General features: G+C 48.9%; 1 protein-coding gene and 1 long non-coding RNA gene across 2 annotated transcripts in view; one reads left to right on the plus strand and one right to left on the minus strand.

Annotated features, from left to right (window-relative positions):
* The window catches only part of LOC134927292 (macrophage mannose receptor 1-like), a 340,668-nt gene that overhangs the window by 301,834 nt on the left and 13,935 nt on the right, over positions 1-24,899 (plus strand). Inside the window, exon 25 of the mRNA XM_063921538.1 lies at positions 12,007-12,172. Within this exon, the coding sequence (XP_063777608.1) occupies positions 12,007-12,172 (166 nt within the window). The remainder of the gene's footprint in view (positions 1-12,006; positions 12,173-24,899) is intronic.
* The window catches only part of LOC134927293 (uncharacterized), a 120,767-nt gene that overhangs the window by 75,489 nt on the left and 20,379 nt on the right, over positions 1-24,899 (minus strand). The gene's annotated exons all lie outside the window — the stretch shown is intronic.

Genomic DNA, 24,899 nt, shown 5'->3' on the forward strand with positions numbered 1-24,899 from the left:
GATTTACCGAGATGACACTTTGATGAAAAAAACGGCATCTCGGTCAAAATCGGGAGCTTAGTAAATATACCCCTATGTTTGTCTTTTTCTGTTTTATTCACATGTTTTAAGCCACAAAAGAGTGCTGCTTGAACTAAGGTTCTGTTTAACAGATAAGTGTTCTTAAACCAATTATTATAATCCCTTCTGTACACCTTATTTTCCCTGGATATATTTATCACACTCTTGGGCGCTTGTTTTCACCAATTCATGTAACAGATTATATGTACATACCTAGCACATTTCTATGCATTATAAGATGCCGCTCATACAAATTTATTGAGAAGTGTTTTAAAGTTTTTTATATAAAAAAATCTTTTATTTGTCTATTTCCAAAGGGATTTTATATACTAACTAGGTGCTTCATTGCGCCCTACGGGCGCTCTTCACACCGTCGGAAGGGGATGCGCCCCTTTAACCCCTGCAGAGACGCGCGGCGTCAGGGAGGGGACACAGACGCGGGGCGTTGGGGAGGGGACACAGACGCGGGGCGGCAGGGAGGGGACACAGGGCGGGGACACAGACGCAGGGCGGGGACACAGACGCAGGGCGGGGACACAGAGACGCAGGGCGAGGACACAGAGACGCAAGGCGACAGGGAGGGGACACAGAGGCGGGGCGGCAGGGAGGGGAGGCAGAGACGCGGGCGGCAGGGAGGGGAGGCAGAGACGGGATGCGAGGCGGCAGGGAGGGGAGGCAGAGATGCAGGGAGGGGACACAGATGCAGGATGGCAGGGAGGGGACATAGAGGCAGGGCTCCAGGGAGGGGACGCAGAGATGCGGGGCGCCAGGGAGGGGACGCTGGGTGCCAGGGAGGGGACGCAGAGCCGTGGGGTGCCAGGGAGGGGACGCAGAGACGTGGGGCGGCAGGAAGGTGACGCAGAGCGGCAGAGAGGTGGACGCAGAGACGCGGGGGAGGCAGGGAGGTGTCGCAGAGACGTGGGGCGGCAGGGAGGTGACGTAGAGACGTGGGGCGGCAGGGAGGTGACGCGGGGAGGGGACACAGAGGCAGGTCGAGGATACAGAGACGCGGGCGGTAGAGAGGGGGCGCAGAGGCGCGGGGAGGGGACGCAGAGGCGCAGGGAGGGGACGCAGAGGCGCGGGGAGGGAGGGGACTCAGAGGTGCAGGGAGGGAGGGGACGCAGAGGTGCGGGGAGGGAGGGGACGCAGAGGTGCGGGGAGGGAGGGGGACGTTGAAGCACGGGGAGGGAGGGGACGCGAGGCGCAGGGAGGGGAAGCAGAGACGCGGGGTGCCAGGAAGGGGATGCAGAGGTTCGGGGAGGGAGGGAGGGGATGCAGAGGCGCGGGGAGGGAGGGGACGCAGAGACGCGGGGAGGAAGGGGACACAGAGGCGCGGGGCGGCAGGGAAGGGACGCAGAGGCGAGGGGCGGCAGGGAAGGGGACGCAGAGAGGCGGGGCGGCAGGGAGGGGATGCAGAGAGGCGGGGCGGCAGGGAGGGGACGCAGAGAGGCGGAGCGGCATGAAGGGGACGCAGAGACGCAGGGAGGGGACACAGACGCGGGGTGCCAGGAAGGGGATGCAGAGATGCGGGGTGCCAGGAAGGGGACGCAGAGGACACGGGGCAGCAAGGAGGGGACGCAGAGAGGCGGAGCGGCAGGGAGGGGACGCAGAGACGCAGGAAGGGGATGCAGAGACGCGGGGTGCCAGGAAGGGGGATGCTGAGACGCGGGGCGGCAGGGAGGGGATGCAGAGAAGTGGGGCGGCAGGGAGGGGACGCAGAGAGGTGGGGCGGCAGGGAGGGGAGGCAGAGACGTGGGCCGGCAGGGAGGGGACGCAGAGATGGAACGCGGGGCGGCAGGGAGGGGAGGCAGAGACGCGGGGCGGCAGGGAGGGGACGCAGAGGCAGGGAGGAGATACAGAGACGTGGGGCGGTAGGGAGGGGGCGCAGAGACGCGGGGCGGCAGGGAGGGACGCAGAGGTGTGGGGAGGGGACGCAGAGTCGCGGGGCGGCAGGGAGGGGACGCAGAGATGCGGGCGGCAGGTAGGGGACGCAGAGATGTGGGCGGCACGGAGGGGACGCAGAGACGCCGGGCGCCAGGGAGGGGACGCAGAGACGCGGGCGCCAGGGAGGGGGCGCAGAGACGCGGGGCACCAGGGAGGGGGCGCAGAGACGCGGAGCGCCAGGGAGGGGACGCAGAGAGGCGGGGCGGCAGAGGGGGGACGCAGAGAGGCGGGGCACCAGGGAGGGGACGTAGAGACGCGGGGCGCCGGGGAGGGGACGCAGAGACGCGGGGCGCCGGGGAGGGGACGCAGAGACGCGGGGCGCCGGGGAGGGGACACAGAGACGCGGGCGGCAGGGAGGGGACGCAGAGACGCGGGGCGGCGGGGGGGGGCACAGAGACGCGGTGCTGCCTGTGCACTCTCTCTTACTTGTGAAGTTGGTGCAGCGGCCACAGTACCAGGCGTGCTGTCCCCCGTCTCTGGCTTGTGGAGAAGGCAGTCCAGGCATGTGGTGTGCAGTCCGGGTCTCTGGGATGGTGGGAGGCAGCGTTGTGTTCGGTGTGCGGAGGAGGCGGCGGATGTCTGTACGCGGCGCAGGGAGGGGAGGCAGAGACGCGGGGTGGCAGGGAGGGGAGGCAGAGACGGGACGCGGGGCGGCAGGGAGGGGAGGCAGAGACGCAGGGAGGGGACACAGAGGCAGGGCTCCAGGGAGGGGACGCGGGGCACCAGGGAGGGGACGCAGAGACGCGGGGTGCCGGGGAGGGGACGCAGAGACACGGGGCGCCGGGGAGGGGACGCAGAGACGCGGGGTTGCCGGGGAGGAGACGCGGGGCGCCGGGGAGGGGACGCAGAGACGCGGGGCGCCGGGGAGGGGACGCAGAGACGCGGGGCGGCAGGGAGGGGACGCAGAGACGCGGGGCGCCGGGGAGGGGACGCAGAGATGCGGGGAGGGGACGCAGATACGCGGGGCGGCAGGGAGGGGACACAGAGGCAGGGAGGGGGATACAGAGACGCGGGGCGGTAGGGAGGGGGCGCAGAGACGCGGGGCGGCATGGAGTGACGCAGAGACGCGGGGCGGCCTGTGCACTCTTTCACCTGTGAAGTTGGTGCAGCGGCCACAGTACCAGGCGCGCTGTCCCCCGTCTCTGGCCTGTGGAGAAGAAAGTCCGGGTCTCTGGAGATGGTGGGAGGCAGCGTGGTGTTCGGTGTGCGGAGGAGGCGGCGGGTGTCTGTACGCGGCGCAGGGAGAGCTATGAAGTCTTCTCCTGCGCCACCCGTCCCTCCTGATGTGTATGGCGGCGGCGCGGCAGTTACAGGCGCGGGTAACTGCACTGTCTTCATCCGTTGTGCGGACGGCGTCTGGCGGGACAGTGGGTCCCAGGCGCGGCTGCAGTGCTGGAGCTGGCGCTGGAGGTGTGTGCAGGGCGGGATGTGTGGTGCGGGCTGCGGCTGTCTGGTCGGCCGAGGTGCGGCCGGCGGGGCCCGGCCACCGTGTCCGTGCCGAGGATGGCTGCGGGAGGTGCTGGCTTGTGCGGCGGGTGGGATCGGTGGTGTGGGGTTAGGCTGGGCAGTGTGTGCTGGTGAGGTATGCAGGCGTCGGGGTGGGGGGTGTCTGGGCCATCCATGGCTGGATGTGGGAGCTGGTGGAGGTGGGGTTGGGGTGTGTGGTGCGGGTGTCAGTAGGGTGTAGGTGGCAAGATAGGGGTCCATGGTTACCTGGCACTGTGGGGTGTCTGTGCCCTGGTGGCTTCTGGCTGGGGATGGTGGGGGGATTCTGTGGCTGCTGCTCCCGTTCTGCTAGTGGTGTGCTGGCACTGGGACAGAGCAGGAGCTGCTAACTCCGCCCACCACTGTGACTCCACCCAGCGTTAGAAATGCAGTCACAGAGTCACAGGGCAAATATATAGGAGATGGTATAGATCTCACAAAATCGCACCTGAGCGCCGTTGTTTCCAATTCTATATATATATATATATATATGTATATATATATATACACAGTATGTATGTATGTGTATATATATATATATATATATATATATATATATGTCTAATGTTTTTCTCTAGCTCATTAATTATTAGTGCTGTGCACCGGAAATTATTCGGGTTTTGTGTTTTGGTTTTGGATTCGGTTCCGCGGCCGTGTTTTGGATTCGGACGCGTTTTGGCAAAACCTCCCTGAAAATTTTTTGTCGGATTCGGGTGTGTTTTGGATTCGGGTGTTTTTTTACAAAAAACCCTCAAAAACAGCTAAAATCATAAAATTTGGGGGTCATTTTGATCCCATAGTATTATTACCTCAATAACCATAATTTACACTCATTTCCAGTCTATTCTGAACACCTCACACCTCACAATATTATTTTTAGTCCTAAAATTTGCACCGAGGTCGCTGGATGACTAAGCTAAGCGACCCAAGTGGCCGACACAAACACCTGGCCCATCTAGGAGTGGCACTGCAGTGTCAGACAGGATGGCACTTCAAAAAATAGTCCCCAAACAGCACATGATGCAAAGAAAAAAAGAGGCGCAATGAGGTAGCTGTGTGACTAAGCTAAGCGACCCAAGTGGCCGACACAAACACCTGGCCCATCTAGGAGTGGCACTGCAGTGTCAGACAGGATGGCAGATTTAAAAAATAGTCCCCAAACAGCACATGATGCAAAGAAAAAAAGAGGTGCCTGACTTAAACAAACCACCTCACCATCAGAATCCTCCTTGTCAATTTCCTCCCCAGCGCCAGCAACACCCATATCCTCATCCTGGTGTACTTCAACAGTGACATCTCCAATTTGACTATCAGGAACTGGACTGCGGGTGCTCCTTCCAGCACTTGCAGGGGGCGTGCAAATGGTGGAAGGCGCAACCTCTTCCCATCCAGTGTTGGGAAGGTCAGGCATCGCAACCGACACAATTGGACTCTCCTTGGGGATTTGTGATTTAGAAGAACGCACAGTTCTTTGCTGTGCTTTTGCCATCTTAACTCTTTTAAGTTTTCTAGCAGGAGGATGAGTGCTTCCATCCTCATGTGAAGCTGAACCACTAGCCATGAACATAGGCCAGGCCCTCAGCCGTTCCTTGCCACTCCGTGTTGTAAATGGCACATTGGCAAGTTTACGCTTCTCCTCAGACGATTTTGATTTAGATTTTTGGGTCTTTTTACTGAGCTTTATTTTTTTGGATTTTACATGCTCTCTACTATGACATTGGGCATCGGTCTTGGCAGACGACGTTGATGGCATTTCATCGTCTCGGCCATGATTAGTGGCAGCAGCTTCAGCACGAGGTGGAAGTGGATCTTGATCTTTCCCTATTTTACCCTCCACATTTTTGTTCTCCATTTTTTAATGTGTGGAATTATATGCCAGTAATATATCAATAGCAATGGCCTACTACTATATATACTGCGCACAACTGAAATGCACCACAGGTATGGATGGATAGTATACTTGACGACACAGAGGTAGGTAGAGCAGTGGCCTTCTGTACCGTACTGCTATATAGTATATACTGGTGGTCAGCAAACTGTGCAAAACTGAAATGCACCACAGGTATGGATGGATAGTATACTTGACGACACAGAGGTAGGTAGAGCAGTGGACTACTGTACCGTACTGCTATATATATAGTTATACTGGTGGTCAGCAAACTGTGCAAAACTGAAATGCACCACAGGTATGGATGGATAGTATACTTGACGACACAGAGGTAGGTAGAGCAGTGGCCTTCTGTACCGTACTGCTATATAGTATATACTGGTGGTCAGCAAACTGTGCAAAACTGAAATGCACCACAGGTATGGATGGAAAGTATACTTGATGACACAGAGGTAGGTAGAGCAGTGGACTACTGTACCGTACTGCTATATATATAGTTATACTGGTGGTCAGCAAACTGTGCAAAACTGAAATGCACCACAGGTATGGATGGATAGCATAATTGACGACACAGAGGTAGGTAGAGCAGTGGCCTTCTGTACCGTACTGCTATATAGTATATACTGGTGGTCAGCAAACTGTGCAAAACTGAAATGCACCACAGGTATGGATGGATAGTATACTTGACGACACAGAGGTAGGTAGAGCAGTGGACTACTGTACCGTACTGCTATATATATATATATATATATAGTTATACTGGTGGTCAGCAAACTGTGCAAAACTGAAATGCACCACAGGTATGGATGGATAGTATACTTGACGACACAGAGGTAGGTAGAGCAGTGGACTACTGTACCGTACTGCTATATATATAGTTATACTGGTGGTAAGCAAAATTCTGCACTGTCCTCCAACTAGTATATATATACTACAATGCAGCACAGATATGGAGCGTTTTTCAGGCAGAGAACGTATAATACTGGTGGTCACTGGTCAGCAAAACTCTGCACTGTCCTCCTACTATATAATACTGCTGGTCCCCTGTCCCCACAATAAAGCAATTAGCACACTGAGCACAGATATTTGCAGCACACTGAGCACAGTCAGATATGGAGCGTTTTTCAGGCAGAGAACGTAGATATTTGCACTTGCAGCACACATTTCACAGATATTTGCAGCACACTGAGCACAGATATTTGCAGCACAATTTGCAGCTCACTGAACATAGAAACTGAGAGGACGCCAGCCACGTCCTCTCACGATCATCTCCAATGCACGAGTGAAAAATGGCGGCGACGCGCGGCTCCTTATATAGAATACGAATCTCGCGAGAATCCGACCGCGGGATGATGACATTCGGGCGCGCTCTGGTTAACCGAGCAAGGCGGGAGGATCCGAGTTGCTCGGACCCGTGCAAAAAAAGGTGAAGTTCAGGCGGGTTCGTGCTCATCACTCACTATTAATTATAAGCAAAATGACTAGCAAGATATATATTTTGAAAGATAATTTCTTTTTACTCAAGTATCGGAGAATTAAATATATAAGAAATTAATATGAGTCATTTATTTGATGCATAGATAAATATAGCTATAGCTTAATAGGTAATAGGTGCTCAAAAATATGGTGTATTGCCAATAAATATTATCTAGTGCATACAGGTTGAGTATCCCATATCCAAATATTCCGAAATACGGAATATTCTGAAATACGGAATTTTTTGAGTGAGAGTGAGATAGTGAAACCTTTGTTTTCTTATGGCTCAATGTACACATACTTTGTTTAATATACAAAGCAATTAAAAATATTGTAATAAATGACCTTCAGGCTGTGTATAAGGTGTATATGAAACATAAATGAATTGTGTGAATGTACACACACTTTGTTTAATGCACACAGTTATTAAAACTATTGGGTAGAATTACCTTCAGGATGTGTGTATACGGTGTATATGAATCATAAATGCATTCTGTGCTTAGTCTTAGGTCCCATCACCATGATATCTCATTATGGTATGCAATTATTCCAAAATACGGAAAAATCCGTTATCCAAAATACTTCTGGTCCCAAGCATTTTGGATAAGGGAAACTCAATTTGTATTTTAAATACCATACGCAAAGATGCAATATTAGCAATTCATTTGCAGATTGGAGGAACTTGGAAGGACTGCAGGAGTGGTGGGAAAAATGAAAAACTGCAATGCTAAAAGCAACAGACCTTTATATCAAAAGGATTAGGAAAAGCACCAGGAAAAGAAAGCCAGTGTGGTGTACAAAAGAAGTAGCAACTAGTTTGAAAGGTAAAAACATGGCCTTTAGGAAATATTAGCAAACTTAAAATAATAAAGACAAAGAGGAGTATATTGTCAGGCAGAAAGAGGCTAAGAGACGCGCAAAGGCACAAGCTTAGAAAAAAATGGTCAGTTGGTAAAGGAGGCAAAACTTTCTTCAGGTATATAAGTTAAAGGAGAAAAGCAGTCGGAGGGATAAAAAGACTTAAAACAGAGAGGGAGAGTCTGGTCAAAGGAGAAAAAGCAATAGCAGATCATCTAAATTATTTTTGCTCCGTATTCACTGGAGAGAGAGGGGAAAGGGACACTGTTAATTTGTAAGAACATTCATCAAAATTAGCTACAAGTACATTTACATAGGAGAGGGTCCTAGCAGAACTCTCAAAGCTGAAAGTGGATAAATTAATGGGACCATATGGGATACAGCCACAGATAATAAAATAGCTTAAAGGGGTGCTGGTAGTAACAGCATTAACATAATTGTTTAACCAGTCACTAGCTACAGGAGTAATTCCAGAGGACTGGAAAATAGCACAGGTAGTGCCACTGCAAAAAAGTGGGAGCAAGGAAGAGGCAAGCAACTACCACCAGTGAGCTTTACATCAGTAGTAGGACAATTGATGGAGACACTATTAAAAGTGAGAATTGTAGATTATCTGAAATCCAGAAATCTACAGGATCCCAAACAGCATGGATTTACGTGGAGGAGACCATGCCAAACAAATCTCATTGACTTTTTTGACTGGATGACTAAAATAATAGATGAAGGAGGGGCCGTCGAGGTAGCATTTCTAGACTTTAGTTAGTCTATTGACATGGTTCCACAGCACAGACTGCTAAAAAAACTCGAAGGCATGGGTTTGGATTCTAAGACGGTTGAGTGGATAAGAACTTGGTTGCAGGATAGGAAACAGAGAGTTGTAGTAAATGGAGGGCAGTCACAGGAGGGAAAGGTTACAAGTGGTGTCCCCAAGGACCAGTGATGTTTAATATCTTTGTTAAGGACATTGCAAGTGTATCAAAGAGAAAGTGTGCCTTTTGGCAGATAACACAAAAGTATAAATAGGGTCAAGGCAGGCTTTACCATTAGGCAGCTTTAGGCAGCTGCCTAGGGTGCCGGGAACCGAGGGGGGCGGGGGAGTAGAGAGGGCAGCACTGAGTCTGCCTTTCACAAGATTAAGGATGTATCTGAAAGACACATCCTTGTTGTACTTAATGCATGTGGTGGCTGTGGAATTTATAAGTCACACTTTCATCTGAAGGGCTGGGAAGTGGGTATTGGTGGTGGTAACGGGCGGTACACTGAAGTTTTGCCCTGGGTGCTGAGAAACCTTGCACTGACCCTGAATAGGGTAGACACAAAAGGAGGAGTGAAACAAATGATTGAGGATCTAGGTAGACTAGAGGAATAGGTCAGGACGTGGCAACTACAGTGTAATGTAAAAAAATGCAAAATCATGCACTTAGGTCTCAAAAACCAAAGGCTAAATATAGTATCAACTGCACTACAGTGAAAAGTCATGAGGAGGAAAGGGATCTAGGAGTCACTAATTCAGGTGACTTAAAGGCAGGTAAGCAATGTAACAAAGCAATGAGGAAGGCTAATCAGACGCTCAGTTGCATAAGGAGATGAATCAGTAGGAGAAAGAAAGAAGTAATAATGCCACTGTATAGGTCATTGGTACGGCCTCATCTGGAGTACTGTGTCCAGTTCTGGAGGCCATATCTTCAGAAGAATATAAATACATTACAGACTGTACAAAGAAGGGCAACTAAAATGGTGCATCACAAATCTTATATAGTAGGGAACGGAAATAGGGGACATGATAGAAACTTTCAAATAAACCAAGGAACAGGAGGGAAACATTCTTCAAATGAAGAGAAATATTGGAACATGTGGACACATGCTGAAACTGGAAGAAGGTAGGTTCAAAGACATTTTTTGTAAAAATGACTTTATAGAAAGGGTAGTGGACAAGTGGAATAGCCTCCCAGCAGAGGTGATACAGGATAAGACAGTACAGCAATTTAAACATGCTTGGCACAGACATATGAATATCCTTACAAAGAACTAAGGCTCAAATAGGGTTGAGGTTACCAAAAGGTAAAAAAGGGGCCCACTAGACAGGGCAAGTATAGGGGCATACTAGACAGGGCAAGTGGTTCTTATCTGCCGTCAAATTCTGTGTTCCTATGTTTAATAGGGTAATGTATAACATGTAAATACAGTTGTAGCATCATATCTAGATAATACATAAAACTTTTATCTGATAAATAATGAAGTGCATTTAAGTGATATTTGATAAATGAATAGGATTTAAAATGATAAAGTATATAATAAATATTATCTAATACATTTTATAGACACAATAGTGCATGCTTAAAGTAATAGTGTCAGCATGGTTAAATGCTTTAAGTAGCGTTACAACTGTGTTGTGATCCTGGCTTTTTTATGGCTCAGGAGTTGATTATGACACCCCGTGACACTACTGCAGGGGGCATTACGTGAGTAAGTGTCACTACTACAGGGGGCGTTATGTGTAAAATCATTATGTGCGTTGTCCCTTTGTAAAGTATGGGAGGGCGCAAATTTATAGTTTGCATGGGGGGCGCCGAACACCCTAGCACCGGCCCTGCATACAGATGTAGCCACACTTATTGTTGCTGTGCCTAGTCGCTGTTGTGACTAGGTTGCCACGATGCACATGCACGCCGGTGTGCGTGTGCATATATTCGCAACCATGATGCATACATATTGCATGGGCTTAGTCTCCGTTGTGAATAGGTGCAGCCAGGAGCGGCTAGGCATTGCCGCAATGTATATGCACATGCATACGCATTGCGGCAACAATGAGCCTGGCTACATCTGGGTGCAATATGTGTGGTCCTGGGTCCATGAGGACCCACACCAGACACTTTGCACTCATGTAAGTATACTTACCTCTACTGAGTCTCAGGTCAGCCGGTGCTCCAGAGCAGAAGATGGCAAATTACACAGAGATGTGCACAAACATGGCACAAAGAGGAGGGGGCCTGCACATAGGGCTTCTCCTCTCTGAAACTGCCCCTGCCTATACAAAGTTTAGTAACACAAGGGAGAGCACAAGGCTGTGTTATTGGAACACAGATAATTCATATTTGCCTACCTTCTCTCCGGGCTTCCTCTGGAGGAAGAAGATGATTCAGGTGGGCAGCGATAGGGGCGGGGGCAAGGCTAGTCATATCATTAGGCCTCACCCCAGCCATGTGCAGACAATGGTGTAACAATAATAAGAATTATATAAGTAGCAACTGATCCAACTACTGTTCCATACTCATTTTCAAATATAGTTAATAAAGAATTCCCACACATTCTGCCTCCATTGTCTAAGAAATGAAAACTCATGAAAAAGGCTAAAGTGGGACACCGTTGATTTCTTTCCTTATTCACCAGACACTTATGACAGTTTTGAACGGTTTCCTATCTATGTGATTCATCAGCAGTTTAAACCAGTTCTGAACATACTGTAGAAAATGCAGAGATATTACTTTGGTTCATGTCCCATGATCGCTATTTTTGGGGCCTTGCATTTTATTTCTCTGTCTTCAAGATTCCAGGGGAAGGGGGCTGGTGTCTGATCTCTCTACTCTACTGAAAGTATTCAGACCCCTCCCAAAAAATGTTGCCTGGTCTCCTTAGCCACTTAACTGCCGCTTTTTCCCCATGAAACTGCTCAGAAATTGTAATTTTTTTATATTACTTAATAAAGTTTAAAAAGTATTTTTAATAATATATTAAAATATTTTATTTAAAAAAAAAAAATCTAGGTGGTGTTTTTCCCCCTACCCCCGTGTCTATAGGCCCCCATTATAAAATAACTTCCAACCTCTTATTGGCAAAAGACCTCCCCCACCCCAGTGTTCTTGAATCATAATAGTACCCTCACATCCCCTTAGTAGTAAAATAAAATCCATGTTTATAAACCAACCCCCCTCGCTGCTAAGTGCCCCATGTTTGTTCCTTCCTCCTCCCCTGTGTCCAATGTATTTTTTATTTTATTTTAACCCCCCTCCCTACCCTCCAGCATAATTTAACTTTATTTTATCCCTCCCCCACCTCCACTAGTTTATTGATCACACAGATATCAGCCAAATAGTACTTGGAGGGGTACTGTGATTCCCCGGAGCATGCGCTCCAAAATGCCGGCCACACGGCATTCTGGGGCTCGATTCCGGAAGTTATGTTGGCGAGGTAAGGTACTCCTGGCACAGGTCGCGTCACATGCAACGTAGCCAGGCAAGGGGTTAAGACAGTTAATCAACCCTAATTGGCTTTTCATGTATCCTATGCTTTTTCAGACTGACAGCCAGTTCAGATGGATTGATAAATGGAAGCTTCGGTACACAAAATGGGCTGCTGGAGAACCAAAGAAGAAAAACGCCTGTGTTTATATGGATGCAGAATGGCAGTGGAAGACATCAGCTTGTGATGAGAATTATGCTTCAATTTGTAAGCAATCCAAAGGTAAGATGCTCATAATCCATTGAACATGTACAGACAATCAAATCTGTTTGCATGGATTTAAATAAAATAGCACCCCCTTTCAAGTTTATGTGTAGCCTAGACTACAGACTTACATTCTTACTGCCTACCAAAACATTTGAAATTCAACTTAAACTCAGTTAATTATGTAAGAATGAATAATAAATAATTCAAGTATTTTTCCTGTTACCGGGATAGAGCAACCTTTAACCAATCAAAGCCCTGGAACTGTCATAGGGCTAGATTATCTTGTAGCCAATCAGAGCACTGGAACTATAACAGGACTAGAAAATCTGTATCCAATCAGAGCAGAGGAACTGTTACAAGGCTATAGCATCCTCTAGCAAATCAAAGCACCGAAAACCACAATAGGTTGGTTAATATGAAACGCAGACACCACCTTAGGAAGAAATTGCTGACGAGTTCTGAGTTCAGTTCTATCTTCATGAAATGTCAAATAGGGGCTTTTGTGAGACAACGCCGCCAGTTCTGACACACGCCTTGTGGAAGTCAAGGCCAACAGTGTAACAGTCTTCCAGGTAAGAAACTTAACGTGAACCTCCTGTAAAGGTTCAAACCAGTCTGATTGCAGAAAACGCAATACCACGTTAAGGTCCCAAGGTGCCGTGGGAGGCACAAATGCAGGTTGGATGTGTAGAACACCCTTCAAGAACGTCTGAACCTCAGGAAGGGAAGCCAATTGTTTTTGGAAGAAAATGGACAAGGCCGAAATCTGGACTTTTATGGAGCCCAAACGTAGGCCCACATCCACACCTGCCTGTAGAAAAAAGAGAAAACGTCCCTGTTGAAATTCTAGTGCAGGAAATTTCCTGTTTTCACACCACGAGACATATTTCTTCCAAATACGATGGTAATGTTTAGCCGTTACCCCTTTCCTAGCTTGGATCAGGGTTGGAATAACTTGTTTGGAATACCTTTCCAGGCTAAAATCTGACGCTCAACTTCCATGCCGTCAAACGTAGCCACGGTAAGTCTTGATAGACGACCTGTCCCTGCTGCAGAAGATCCTCTTGCAGAGGTAGAGGCCACGGGTCCTCCAGGAGCAACCCCAGTAGATCCACGTACCAGGCCCTTCTCGGACAATCTGGAGGAATGAGAATTGCATGAACCTTTTCCCTTTATATTCTTTTGAGAATTCTTGGGATCAGTGGTAGGGGTGGGAACACGTAAACCGTCTGGTAAAGCCTGGAGTCACCAGAGCGTCCACCGCCATAGCTTGTGGGTCCCTTGACCTGGAACAATAGCGCTTTAACTTCTTGTTGAGACGAGAAGCTATCAGGTCTATCTGCGGAATTCCCCACCGACGTGTTAAGGACTCGAACACCTGTGGGTGAAGGCCCCACTCTTCTGGGTGGAGGTTGTGTCTGCTGAGGAAGCCCGCCCCCAGCTGTCTACTCCCAGAATGGAGATTGCCGACAACGCCACTGCGCGTCTTTCTGTCCAGAGGAGAATTTTTGTTACCTCTGACATTGCAGCTCTGCTCTTCGTTCCTCCCTGACGGTTTATGTACGTTACAGCCGTCACGTTGTCTGACTGAACCTGAATGGCTTGATCTTGAAGAAGATGTGACGCCTGAAGAAGGGCAATGTATATGGCCCTTAGTTCCAGAATGTTGATCGGAAGAATGGCCTCCTGACTTGACCATTTTCCTTGGAACTGTTCCCCTTGAGTGACTGCTCCCCAACCTCTGAGGCTTGCTTCGGTAGTTAGCAGAATCCAATTTTGAATTCCGAACCAATGACTCTCGGTCAGGTGAGATGTCTGAAGCCACCACAGAAGGGAGATCCTGGCTTTTGGCAACAGACGTATCCTCTGGTGCATGTGAAGATGCGATCTGGACCACTTGTCCAACATATATATCGCTGGAAGGGCCTTGCATGAAACCTTCCGTACTGTAGTGCCTCGTAAGAGGCTGCCATCTTTCCTAGGAGGCAGATGCAAATATGCACTGATATCCTGGACGGTTTCAGGACTTCCCGCACGATTGACTGGATCACTAATGCCTTTTCCATCGGAAGAAACACTTTCGGTGCCTCTATATCCAGTATCATTCCCAAGAACGGAAGTCTCCTTGTTGGATCCAGGTGAGATTTCAGCAGGTTCAGAATCCACCCATGATCCTAGAGTAGGCGAGTCAACAGGGCAATGCTGTGCACCAACTTCTCTCTGGACCGCGCCTTGATCAGCAGGTCGTCCAGGTATGGTATAATGTTCACCCCCTGCATGCGGAGGAGAAACATCATCTCTGCCATTACCTTGGTAAACACCCTCGGTGCCGTAGAGAGACCAAATGGCAGGGCCTGGAACTGGTAGTGACAGTCCTGCAATGCAAACCTTAATTAAGACTAACGAGGCATCCAAATCGGAACATGAAGATATGCATCCTTGATGTACAGAGGCACCAGGAATTCCCCCTCCTCCAGACTTGAGATCACCGCTCTCAGAGACTCCATCTTGAGTTTGAACACCCTTAAATACGGGTTCAGTGACTTGAGGTTCAATATGGGCCTTACCGAACCATCCGCTTTCGGTACCACAAATACAGTAGGCTGGAATAAAATCCTTTGTTTTGTAGGTGAATTGAAACTGGAACAATGACCTGGGTCTGTACCAGTTTCTGAATTGCTGCCTGTAAGGTCAAACTTGCTTATGGAGAAGCTGGTAAGTCTGATTTGAAGAATCTGAGAGGCGGGAGTTCCTGAAACTCCAGTCTGTAAGCCTGTGTGATAAGATCTTTTACCCAGAAATCTTGGCATGATGTTGCCCAGGTGTGACTGAAATAACACAACCTGTTTCCCACCTGTCTGTCTTCCAGGAAGTGTGCGCCACTGTCATGCTGAAGGCTTTGAGGAAGTAGACCTGGAGGCCTGTTCCTGAAAACTAGTGATGTGCACCGGACATTTTTCGGGTTTTGTGTTTTGGTTTTGGATTCGGTTCCGCGGCCGTGTTTTGGAGTCGGACGCGTTTTGGCAAAACCTCCCTGAAATTTTTTTGTCTGATTCGGGTGTGTTTTGGATTCGGGTGTTTTTTTTTACAAAAAACCCTCAAAAACAGCTTAAATCATAGAATTTGGGGGTCATTTTGATCCCATAGTATTATTAACCTCAATAACCATAATTTCCACTCATTTTCAGTCTATTCTGAACACCTCACAATATTATTTTTAGTCCTAAAATTTGCACCGAGGCCGCTGGATGACTAAGCTAAGCGACCCAAGTGGCCCATCTAGGAGTGGCACTGCAGTGTCAGAGAGGATGGCAGATTTAAAAAATAGTCCCCAAACAGCACATGATGCAAAGAAAAAAAGAGGCGCAATGAGGTAGCTGTGTGACTAAGCTAAGCGACCCAAGTGGCAGACACAAACACCTGGCCCATCTAGTAGTGGCACTGCAGTATCAGACAGACAGGATGGCAGACTTAAAAAATAGTCCCCAAACAGCACATGATGCAAAGAAAAAAAGAGGTGCACCAAGGTCGCTGTGTGACTAAGCTAAGCGACCCAAGTGGCCGACACAAACACCTGGCCCATCTAGGAGTGGCACTGAAGTGTCAGACAGGATGGCAGATTTAAAAAATAGTCCCCAAACAGCACATGATGCAAAGAAAAAAAGAGGTGCACCAAGGTCGCTGTGTGACTAAGCTAAGCGACCCAAGTGGCCGACACAAACACCTGGCCCATCTAGGAGTGGCACTGCAGTATCAGACAGGATGGCAGATTTAAAAAATAGTCCCCAAACAGCACATGATGCAAAGAAAAAAAGAGGTGCAATGAGGTAGCTGTGTGACTAAGCTAAGCGACCCAAGTGGCCGACACAAACACCTGGCCCATCTAGGAGTGGCACTGCAGTTTTCTAGCGAGAGGATGAGTGCCTCCATCCTCATGTGAATCTGAACCACTAGCCATGAACATAGGCCAGGGCCTCAGCCGTTCCTTGCCACTCCGTGTTGTAAATGGCATATTAGCAAGTTTACGCTTCTCCTCAGACGCTTTTAATTTTGATTGTTGGGTCATTTTATTGAACTTTTGTAGTATACTTGATGACACAGAGGTAGAGCAGTGGACTACTGTTCCGTACTGCTATATATTATATACTGGTGGTCCGCAAAATTATGCACTGTCCTCCTACTATATATACTGCGCAAAACTAAAATGCACCACAGGTATGGATGGATAGTATACTTGACGACACAGAGGTAGGTAGAGCAGTGGACTACTGTACCGTACTGCTATATATTATATACTGGTGGTCAGCAAAATTCTGCACTGTCCTCCTACTACTGCGCACAACAACTAAAATGCACCACAGGTATGGATGGATAGTATACTTGACGACACAGAGGTAGGTAGAGCAGTGGCCTACTGTACCGTACTGCTATATATTACATACTGGTGGTCAGCAAAATTATGCACTGTCCTCCTACTACTGCGCACAACAACTTAAATGCACCACAGGTATGGATGGATAGTATACTTGATGACACAGAGATAGGTAGAGCAGTGGACTACTGTACCGTACTGATATAATACTGGTGGTCACTGGTCAGCAAAATTATGCACTGTCCTCCTACTATATACTACAATGCAGCACAGATATGGAGCGTTTTTCAGGCAGAGAACGTATAATACTGGTAGTCACTGGTCAGCAGAATTCTGCACTGTCCTCCTACTATATACTAGTGATGTGCACCGGAAATTTTTCGGGTTTTGCGCTTTGGTTTTCGATTCGGTTCCGCGGCCGTGTTTTGGATTCGGACGCGTTTTGGCAAAACCTCCCTGAAAATTTTTTGTCGGATTCGGGTGTGTTTTGGATTCGGTGTTTTTTTTACAAAAAACCCTCAAAAACAGCTTAAATCATAGAATTTGGGGGTCATTTTGATCCCATAGTATTATTAACCTCAATAACCATAATTTACACTAATTTCCAGTCTATTCTGAACACCTCACACCTCACAATATTATTTTTAGTCCTAAAATTTGCACCGAGGTCGCTGGATGACTAAGCTAAGCGACCCAAGTGGCCGACACAAACACCTGGCCCATCTAGGAGTGGCACTGCAGTGTCGGACAGGATGGCAGATTAAAAAAATAGTCCCCAAACAGCACATGATGCAAAGAAACAAAGAGGCACAATGAGGTAGCTGTGTGACTAAGCTAAGCGACCCAAGTGGCCGACACAAACACCTGGCCCATCTAGGAGTGGCAGTGCAGTGTCAGACAGGATGGCACTTCAAAAAATAGTCCCCAAACAGCACATGATGCAAAGAAAAATGAAAGAAAAAAGAGGTGCAAGATGGAATTGTCCTTGGGCCCTCCCACCCACCCTTATGTTGTATAAACAGGACATGCACGCTTTAACAAACCCATCATTTCAGTGACAGGGTCCGCCACACAACTGTGACTGAAATGACTGGTTGGTTTGGGCCCCCACCAAAAAAGAAGCAATCAATTTCTCCTTGCACAAACTGGCTCTGCAGAGGCAAGATGTCCACCTCCTCCTCATCGTCCGATTCCTCACCCCTTTCACTGTGTACATCCCCCTCCTCATAGATTATTAATTCGTCCCCACTGGAATCCACCATCTCAGGTCCCTGTGTACTTTCTGGAGGCAATTGCTGGTGAATGTCTCCACGGAGGAATTGATTATAATTCATTTTGATAAACATCATCTTCTCCACATTTTCTGGAAGTAACCTCGTACGCCGATTGCTGACAAGGTGAGCGGCTGCACTAAACACTCTTTCGGAGTACACACTGGAGGGGGGTGGGGCAACTTAGGTAAAATAAAGCCAGTTTGTGCAAGGGCCTCCAAATTGCCTCTTTTTCCTGCCAGCATACGTACGGACTGTCTGACGTGCCTACTTGGATGCGGTCACTCATATAATCCTCCACCATTCTTTCAATGGTGACAGAATCATATGTAGTGACAGTAGACGACATGTCAGTAATCGTTGGCAGGTCCTTCAGTCCGGACCAGATGTCAGCACTCGCTCCAGACTGCCCTGCATCACCGCCAGCGGGTGGGCTCGGAATTCTTAGCCTTTTCCTCGCAGCCCCAGTTGCGGGAGAATGTGAAGGAGGAGCTGTTGACTGGTCACGTTTCGCTTGACTTGACAATTTTCTCACCAGCAGGTCTTTGCACCTCTGCAGACTTGTGTCTGCCGGAAAGTGAGATACAACGTAGGTTTTAAATCTAGGATCGAGCACGGTGGCCAAAATGTAGTGCTCTGATTTCAACAGATTGACCACCCGTGAATCCTGGTTAAGCGAATTAAGGGCTCCATCCACAAGTCCCACATGCCTAGCGGAATCGCTCTGTTTTAGCTCCTCCTTCAATCTCTCCAGCTTCTTCTGCAAAAGCCTGATGAGGGGAATGACCTGACTCAGGCTGGCAGTGTCTGAACTGACTTCACGTGTGGCAAGTTCAAAGGGTTGCAGAACCTTGCACAACGTTGAAATCATTCTCCACTGCACTTGAGTCAGGTGCATTCCCCCTACTTTGCCTATATCGTAGGTAGCTGTATAGGCTTGAATGGCCTTTTGCTGCTCCTCCATCCTCTGAAGCATATAGAGGGTTGAATTCCCCCTCGTTACCACCTCTTGCTTCAGATGATGGCAGGGCAGGTTCAGGAGTGTTTGCTGATGCTCCAGTCTTCGGCACGCGGTGGCTGAATGCCGAAAGTGGCCCGCATTTCTTCGGGCCACCGACAGCATCTCTTGCACGCCCCTGTCGTTTTTTAAATAATTCTGCACCACCAAATTCAATGTATGTGCAAAACATGGGATGTGCTGGAATTTGCCCAGATGTAATGCACGCACAATATTGGTGCCGTTGTCCGATGTCACAAATCCCCAGGAGAGTCCAATTGGGGTAAGCCATTCTGCGATGATCTTCCTCAGTTTCCGTAAGAGGTTGTCAGCTGTGTGCCTTTTATGGAAAGCGGTGATACACAGCGTAGCCTGCCTAGGAACGAGTTGGTGTTTGCGAGATGCTGCTACTGGTGCCGCCGCTGCTGTTCTTGCTGCGGGAGGCAATACATCTACCCAGTGGGCTGTCACAGTCATATAGTCCTGAGTCTGCCCTGGTCCACTTGTCCACATGTCTGTGGTTAAGTGGACATTGGGTACAACTGCATTTTTTAGGACACTGGTGACTTTTTTTCTGACGTCTGTGTACATTTTCGGTATCGCCTGCCTAGAGAAATGGAACCTAGATGGTATTTGGTACCTCAATCAATTCTCTAGTTCCCTGTGAATTAACGGTGGATACCGGACACACGTTTCTCACCACCCAGGCTGCCAAGGCCTGAGTTATCCGCTTTGCAGCAGGATGACTGCTGTGATATTTAATCTTCCTCGCAAAGGACTGTTGGACAGTCAATTGCTTACTGGAAGTAGTACAAGTGGTCTTCCGACTTCCCCTCTGGGATGACGATCGACTACCAGCAGCAACAACAGCAGCGCCAGCAGCAGTAGGCGTTACACTCAAGGATGCATCGGAGGAATCCCAGGCAGAAGAGGACTCGTCAGACTTGACAGTGACATGGCCTGCAGGACTATTGGCTTTCCTGTCTAAGGAGGAAATTGACACTGAGGGAGTTGGTGGTGTGGTTTGCAGGAGCTTGGTTACAAGAGTAAGGGATTTAGTTGTCAGTGGACTGCTTCCACTGTCACCCAAAGTTTTTGAACTTGTCAATGACTTCTGATAAATGCGCTCCAGGTGACGTATAAGGGAGGATGTTCCTAGGTGGTTAACGTCCTTACCCCTACTTATTACAGCTTGACAAAGGCAACACACGGCTTGACACCAGTTGTCCGCATTTCTGTTGAAATAATTCCACACCGAAGAGGTGTTTATTTTTGTATTTTGACCAGGCATGTCAATGGCCATATTCGTCCCACGGACAACAGGTGTCTCCCCGGGTGCTTGACTTAAACAAACCACCTCACCATCAGAATCCTCCTTGTTCATTTCCTCCCCAGCGCCAGCAACACCCATATCCTCATCCTGGTGTACTTCAACAGTGACATCTTCAATTTGACTATCAGGAACTGGACTGCGGGTGTTCCTTCCAGCACTTGCAGGGGGCGTGCAAATGGTGGAAGGCGCCACCTCTTCCCGTCCAGTGTTGGGAAGGTCAGGCATCGCAACCGACACAATTGGACTCTCCTTGGGGATTTGTGATTTAGAAGAACGCACAGTTCTTTGCTGTGCTTTTGACATCTTAAGTCTTTTAAGTTTTCTAGCAGGAGAATGAGTGCTACCATCCTCATGTGAAGCTGACCCACTAGTCATGAGGAACATAGGAGAGGGCCTCAGCCGTTCCTTGCCACTCCGTGTCGTAAATGGCCTATTGGCAAGTTTATGCTTCTCCTCAGACGATTTTAATTTTGATTTTTGGGTCATTTTACTGAACTTTTGTTTTTTGGATTTTACATGCTCTCTACTATGACATTGGGCATCGGCCTTGGCAGACGACGTTGATGGCATTTCATCGCCTCGGCCATGACTAGTGGCAGCAGCTTCAGCATGAGGTGGAAGTGGATCTTGATCTTTCCCTATTTTACCCTCCACATTTTTGTTCTCTATTTTTTAATGTGTGGAATTATATGCCAGTAATATATTTATCAATAGCAATGGCCTACTACACAGATATGGAGCGTTTTTCAGGCAGAGAACGTAGATATTTGCACTTGCAGCCCACTGAGCACAGATATTTGCAGCACACTGAGCACAGATATTTGCAGCACACTGAGCACAGATATTTGCAGCCCACTGAACATAGAAACTGAGAGGACGCCAGCCACGTCCTCTCACGATCATCTCCAATGCATGAGTGAAAAATGGCGACGACGCGCGGCTCCTTATATAGAATACGAATCTCGCGAGAATCCGACTGCGGGATGATGACGTTCAGGCGCGCTAGGGTTAACCGAGCAAGGCGGGAGGATCCGAGTTGCTCGGACCCGTGCAAAAAAAGGTGAAGTTCGGGCAGGTTCGGATCCCGAGGATCCGAACCCGCTCATCACTACTATATACTGGTGGTCCCCAGCCCCCACAATAAAGCACAATGAGCACAGATATTTGCAGCACACTGAGCACAGATATGGAGCGTTTTTCAGGCAGAGAACGTAGATATTTTCAGCACATTGAGCACAGATATTTGCAAGCACACTGAGCACAGATATTTGCAGCACACTGAACACAACTGAGAGAACACTGCACACGTCCTCTCCCTATCATCTCCAATGTACGAGTGAAAATGGCGGCGACGCGCGGCTCCTTATATAGAATACGAATCTCGCGAGAATCCGACAGCGGGATAATGACGTTCGGGCGCGCTCGGGTTAACCGAGCAAGGCGGGAAGATTCGAGTCCGCCTCGGAACCGTGTAAAATGGGTGAAGTTCGGGGGGGTTCGGATCCCGAGAAACCGAACCCGCTCATCTCTACTGAGAACCTGCAGCAGCAGGTTTTCTTGGTTTACCTCTATTCCCTTTGAAGGTTGTAGAAGAACCCTTGGATTTGCCTTTAAATTTTGCTGTCCGAAAGGATTGCAGAGTTGGGGCAGAGTAGGTTTTCCTAGCTGGTGTTGCTGCGGAAGGAAGGTATGTAGACTTACCTGCCGTAGCCTTGGATATCCACATATCCAGTTCATCTCCAAACAGAGCCTCACCCGTGAATGGTAGGCTTTCCATGCCTTTCCTGGAATCCGCATCCGCAGTCTACCGGCGTAGCCACAAGCCCCTGCGTGCTGACACTGCCATTGCAGTGGTGCGTGCGTTGAGTAGACCAATTTCTTTGATGGCCTCCACCATAAAGTTAGCAGAATCCTGAATATGCTGCAGGAGTAAAACAATATCGTCACTGGTTAAGGAATCTAAACCGTCAATTACATTACCTGACCATTTAGCAATGGCCCTAGTGATCCATGCACAAGCAATGGTGGGTCTCTGGGCTACCCCAGCTGATATGTATAAAGACTTGAGAGTGGTCTCAATCTTGCGGTCAGCAACGTCTTTTAAGGATGCTGTCTTACCGGTTCCCGGGGCTATCTTACGCGACAACCTGGACACAGATGCGTCCACAATCGGTGGATTTTCCCATTTCTTCCTATCCTCTGCAGGAGAGGGAAAGGAAGAAATCAATCTCTTAGGGATCTGAAACTTTTTATCAGGGTTTACCCACATTTCTTCAGAGTGCATTTAATTCCTTTAAAGCAGGGAAGGTAGCCGAGGATTTGTTTTTAGTATTAAAATGTCTCCTCTTCAACCTCATCCACCTTGTCAGGAATATGTAGGACAGTTCTGATAGCCTCAATGAGGACATGTATTCCCTGTGACAGGACGGCATCCCCCCCACTCGTATCCACTTCATCCTCCTCAGGATCTGATGTATTAGGATCCGTATCACCCTGCATGATTTGTGCCAGAGTACGTTTTTGCGGGCAAATGGCGAGAGCTTGGTGTGCAGGCATGGGAGCTGAATCTCTATGTATCAGGTCGTTCATAGACTGCCTCAAGAATTGTGTTTCCTTTTCATTATTAGACAGCTTAGTTGAAATCTGTGAAATCATCCCTTTAATGGAAGCCAGCCACGGAGGTTCAGCCCCACTAGACTGGGAGTGAATACTATCCTGAGTACAGGGTAGTGAGTCCCCAGGGGATGAGAGACATTCAGCAGTAAAAGAAACACAGTCTCTGGACATGATTGTAAAGGGACACACACACACACACACACACACACACACACACACACACACACAATAGGTGAAAACACCGCATATGTAGGCAGAGTCTCAGAGAGACACAGAGTTCAGAGCCAGCCACACAGCACCTCTTTAGCAGTAGTAAAACTAAGTTGGGTCGCAACAACCAAGCACCCAAGTAGTGCTTATAATATGCACACTGCTCCTCCCCTCACTAAGACCCCCGGGTACCGCTGAGGAGACTTGGGGTCTTGTCAGAGGAGCTGTGTGTCCCTTGTAATGCTGCTGTGTCTGAACTGCAGAGGGCAATGGCACTGGAGAGCCGCTGGATCCAATCAATGGGAAGCCCCACCCCCTAAAATTGCGTGCGGCTTCCCGCACTTTAGAATATTTATACTGGCCCTGAGGATTTTGTCATATGTGCTAACCAGCTGTAGAGACACCTGTTAGCAAGTGTTGCCAGTGTGGGTACGATGGGTGGCTCAGTGCGCCCCTCACAGCGGGACCCCGCCACAGCGTGTGTCCTGTCTGAGCCTCCCTGGAGCGCAGCATGCACTCAGAGCTGCGCTCCTACCCTCATGCCACCATTCCCGCCGGGGACACGCTAACCGGGACGCCGGCGCTGTACTCACCACTCTTCAAACTTCAGGCTCTGTTAGGGGGTGGCGGCTTGCTCCCTCAGGAGCTCAGTGTCCTGCCGGCAGAGAAACGGGACCATTAACTCTATAGGAAGTTCTCCCCCCTAAGTCCCACAAAGCAGTCAAGCTGTTGCCTAAACAGCCCTGACTGAAAATAACAAACATTAAAAATAAAAGTAGAAAACTCTTCAGGAGCTCTCCAAAGTGTGACCGGCTCCTCCGGGCACATTTTCTAAACTGAGTCTGGTAGCATATAGGGAGGAGCCAGCCCACACTATTGATTTCTTAAAGTGCCCATGGCTCCTAGTGGACCCGTCTATACCCCCATGGTACTAATGTGGACCCCAGTATCCTCTAGGACGTAAGAGAAATATGACTAATTATATGTCCTTTTTTCTTGACCCTTCATCACCCACTAGCTACCGCCGCATCTTTCTTCTCCCATTCGCCTCCAAACTACTTGAATGACTGGCCTACAGCCGTCTCACAAGCTACCTCTCTGACAACTCCATCCTTGATCCTCTACAATCTGGCTTTTGCCCACTCCACACCACTGAGACTGCCCTGATGAAAGTCACCAGTGACCTGTTTTGCCCAATCCAGGGTACACTTCTCTCTGCTCATCCTTCTGGACCTCTCTACTGTCTTTGACACCGCGGATCATCCTCTCCTCCTCCGCACACTCCAAAACATTGGTCTCTCTAGCACTGTCCTTGACTGGTTAACCTCTTACCTCACTTATCGCTCCTTCTCTGTGTCTGCCTCCAGCACCACCTCACACCCTTCCATCCTTCCTGTTGGTGTCCATCAGGGTTCTGTCCTCGCCCCCTTCTATTCTCCCTGTGTACCTCTTCCCTGGGTGCGCTCATTAACTCGTTTGGCCTTCAATACCACCTCTGTGCTGATGACACACAACTCTACCTCTCCTCTCCTGATCTATCCCCCTCTGTCCTCTCCCAGGTTTCCAGCTGCTTCTCCTCCATCTCCTCCTGGATGTCTGAGCACTCTCTAAAGCTCAACATGAAGAAAACTGAACTCATTATCTTTCCCCCAGCCAGAGTAACACCCCCTACCAATATCTCTATCACTGCTGACAACACCATTATCTCCCCCCGTTCCCCAATTCCGCTGCTTGGGCGTCACTCTTGACTCCTCCCTCTCCTTTGCACCCCACATACAAGCTCTGGCACAAACCTGTCGGTTCCAGCTACGCAACATAGCTCGCATCAGGCCATTTCTCTCCCATAGTGCAACTAAACTTATCATCCACTCACTGGTCATCTCATGGCTCGACTACTGCAATGTTCTCCTCACTTGCTCCCATCTTGCTCCCCTCCAATCTGT

The sequence above is a fragment of the Pseudophryne corroboree genome, chromosome 5 (genome assembly GCF_028390025.1).
Source record: "Pseudophryne corroboree isolate aPseCor3 chromosome 5, aPseCor3.hap2, whole genome shotgun sequence".
Lineage (NCBI taxonomy): Eukaryota > Metazoa > Chordata > Amphibia > Anura > Myobatrachidae > Pseudophryne > Pseudophryne corroboree.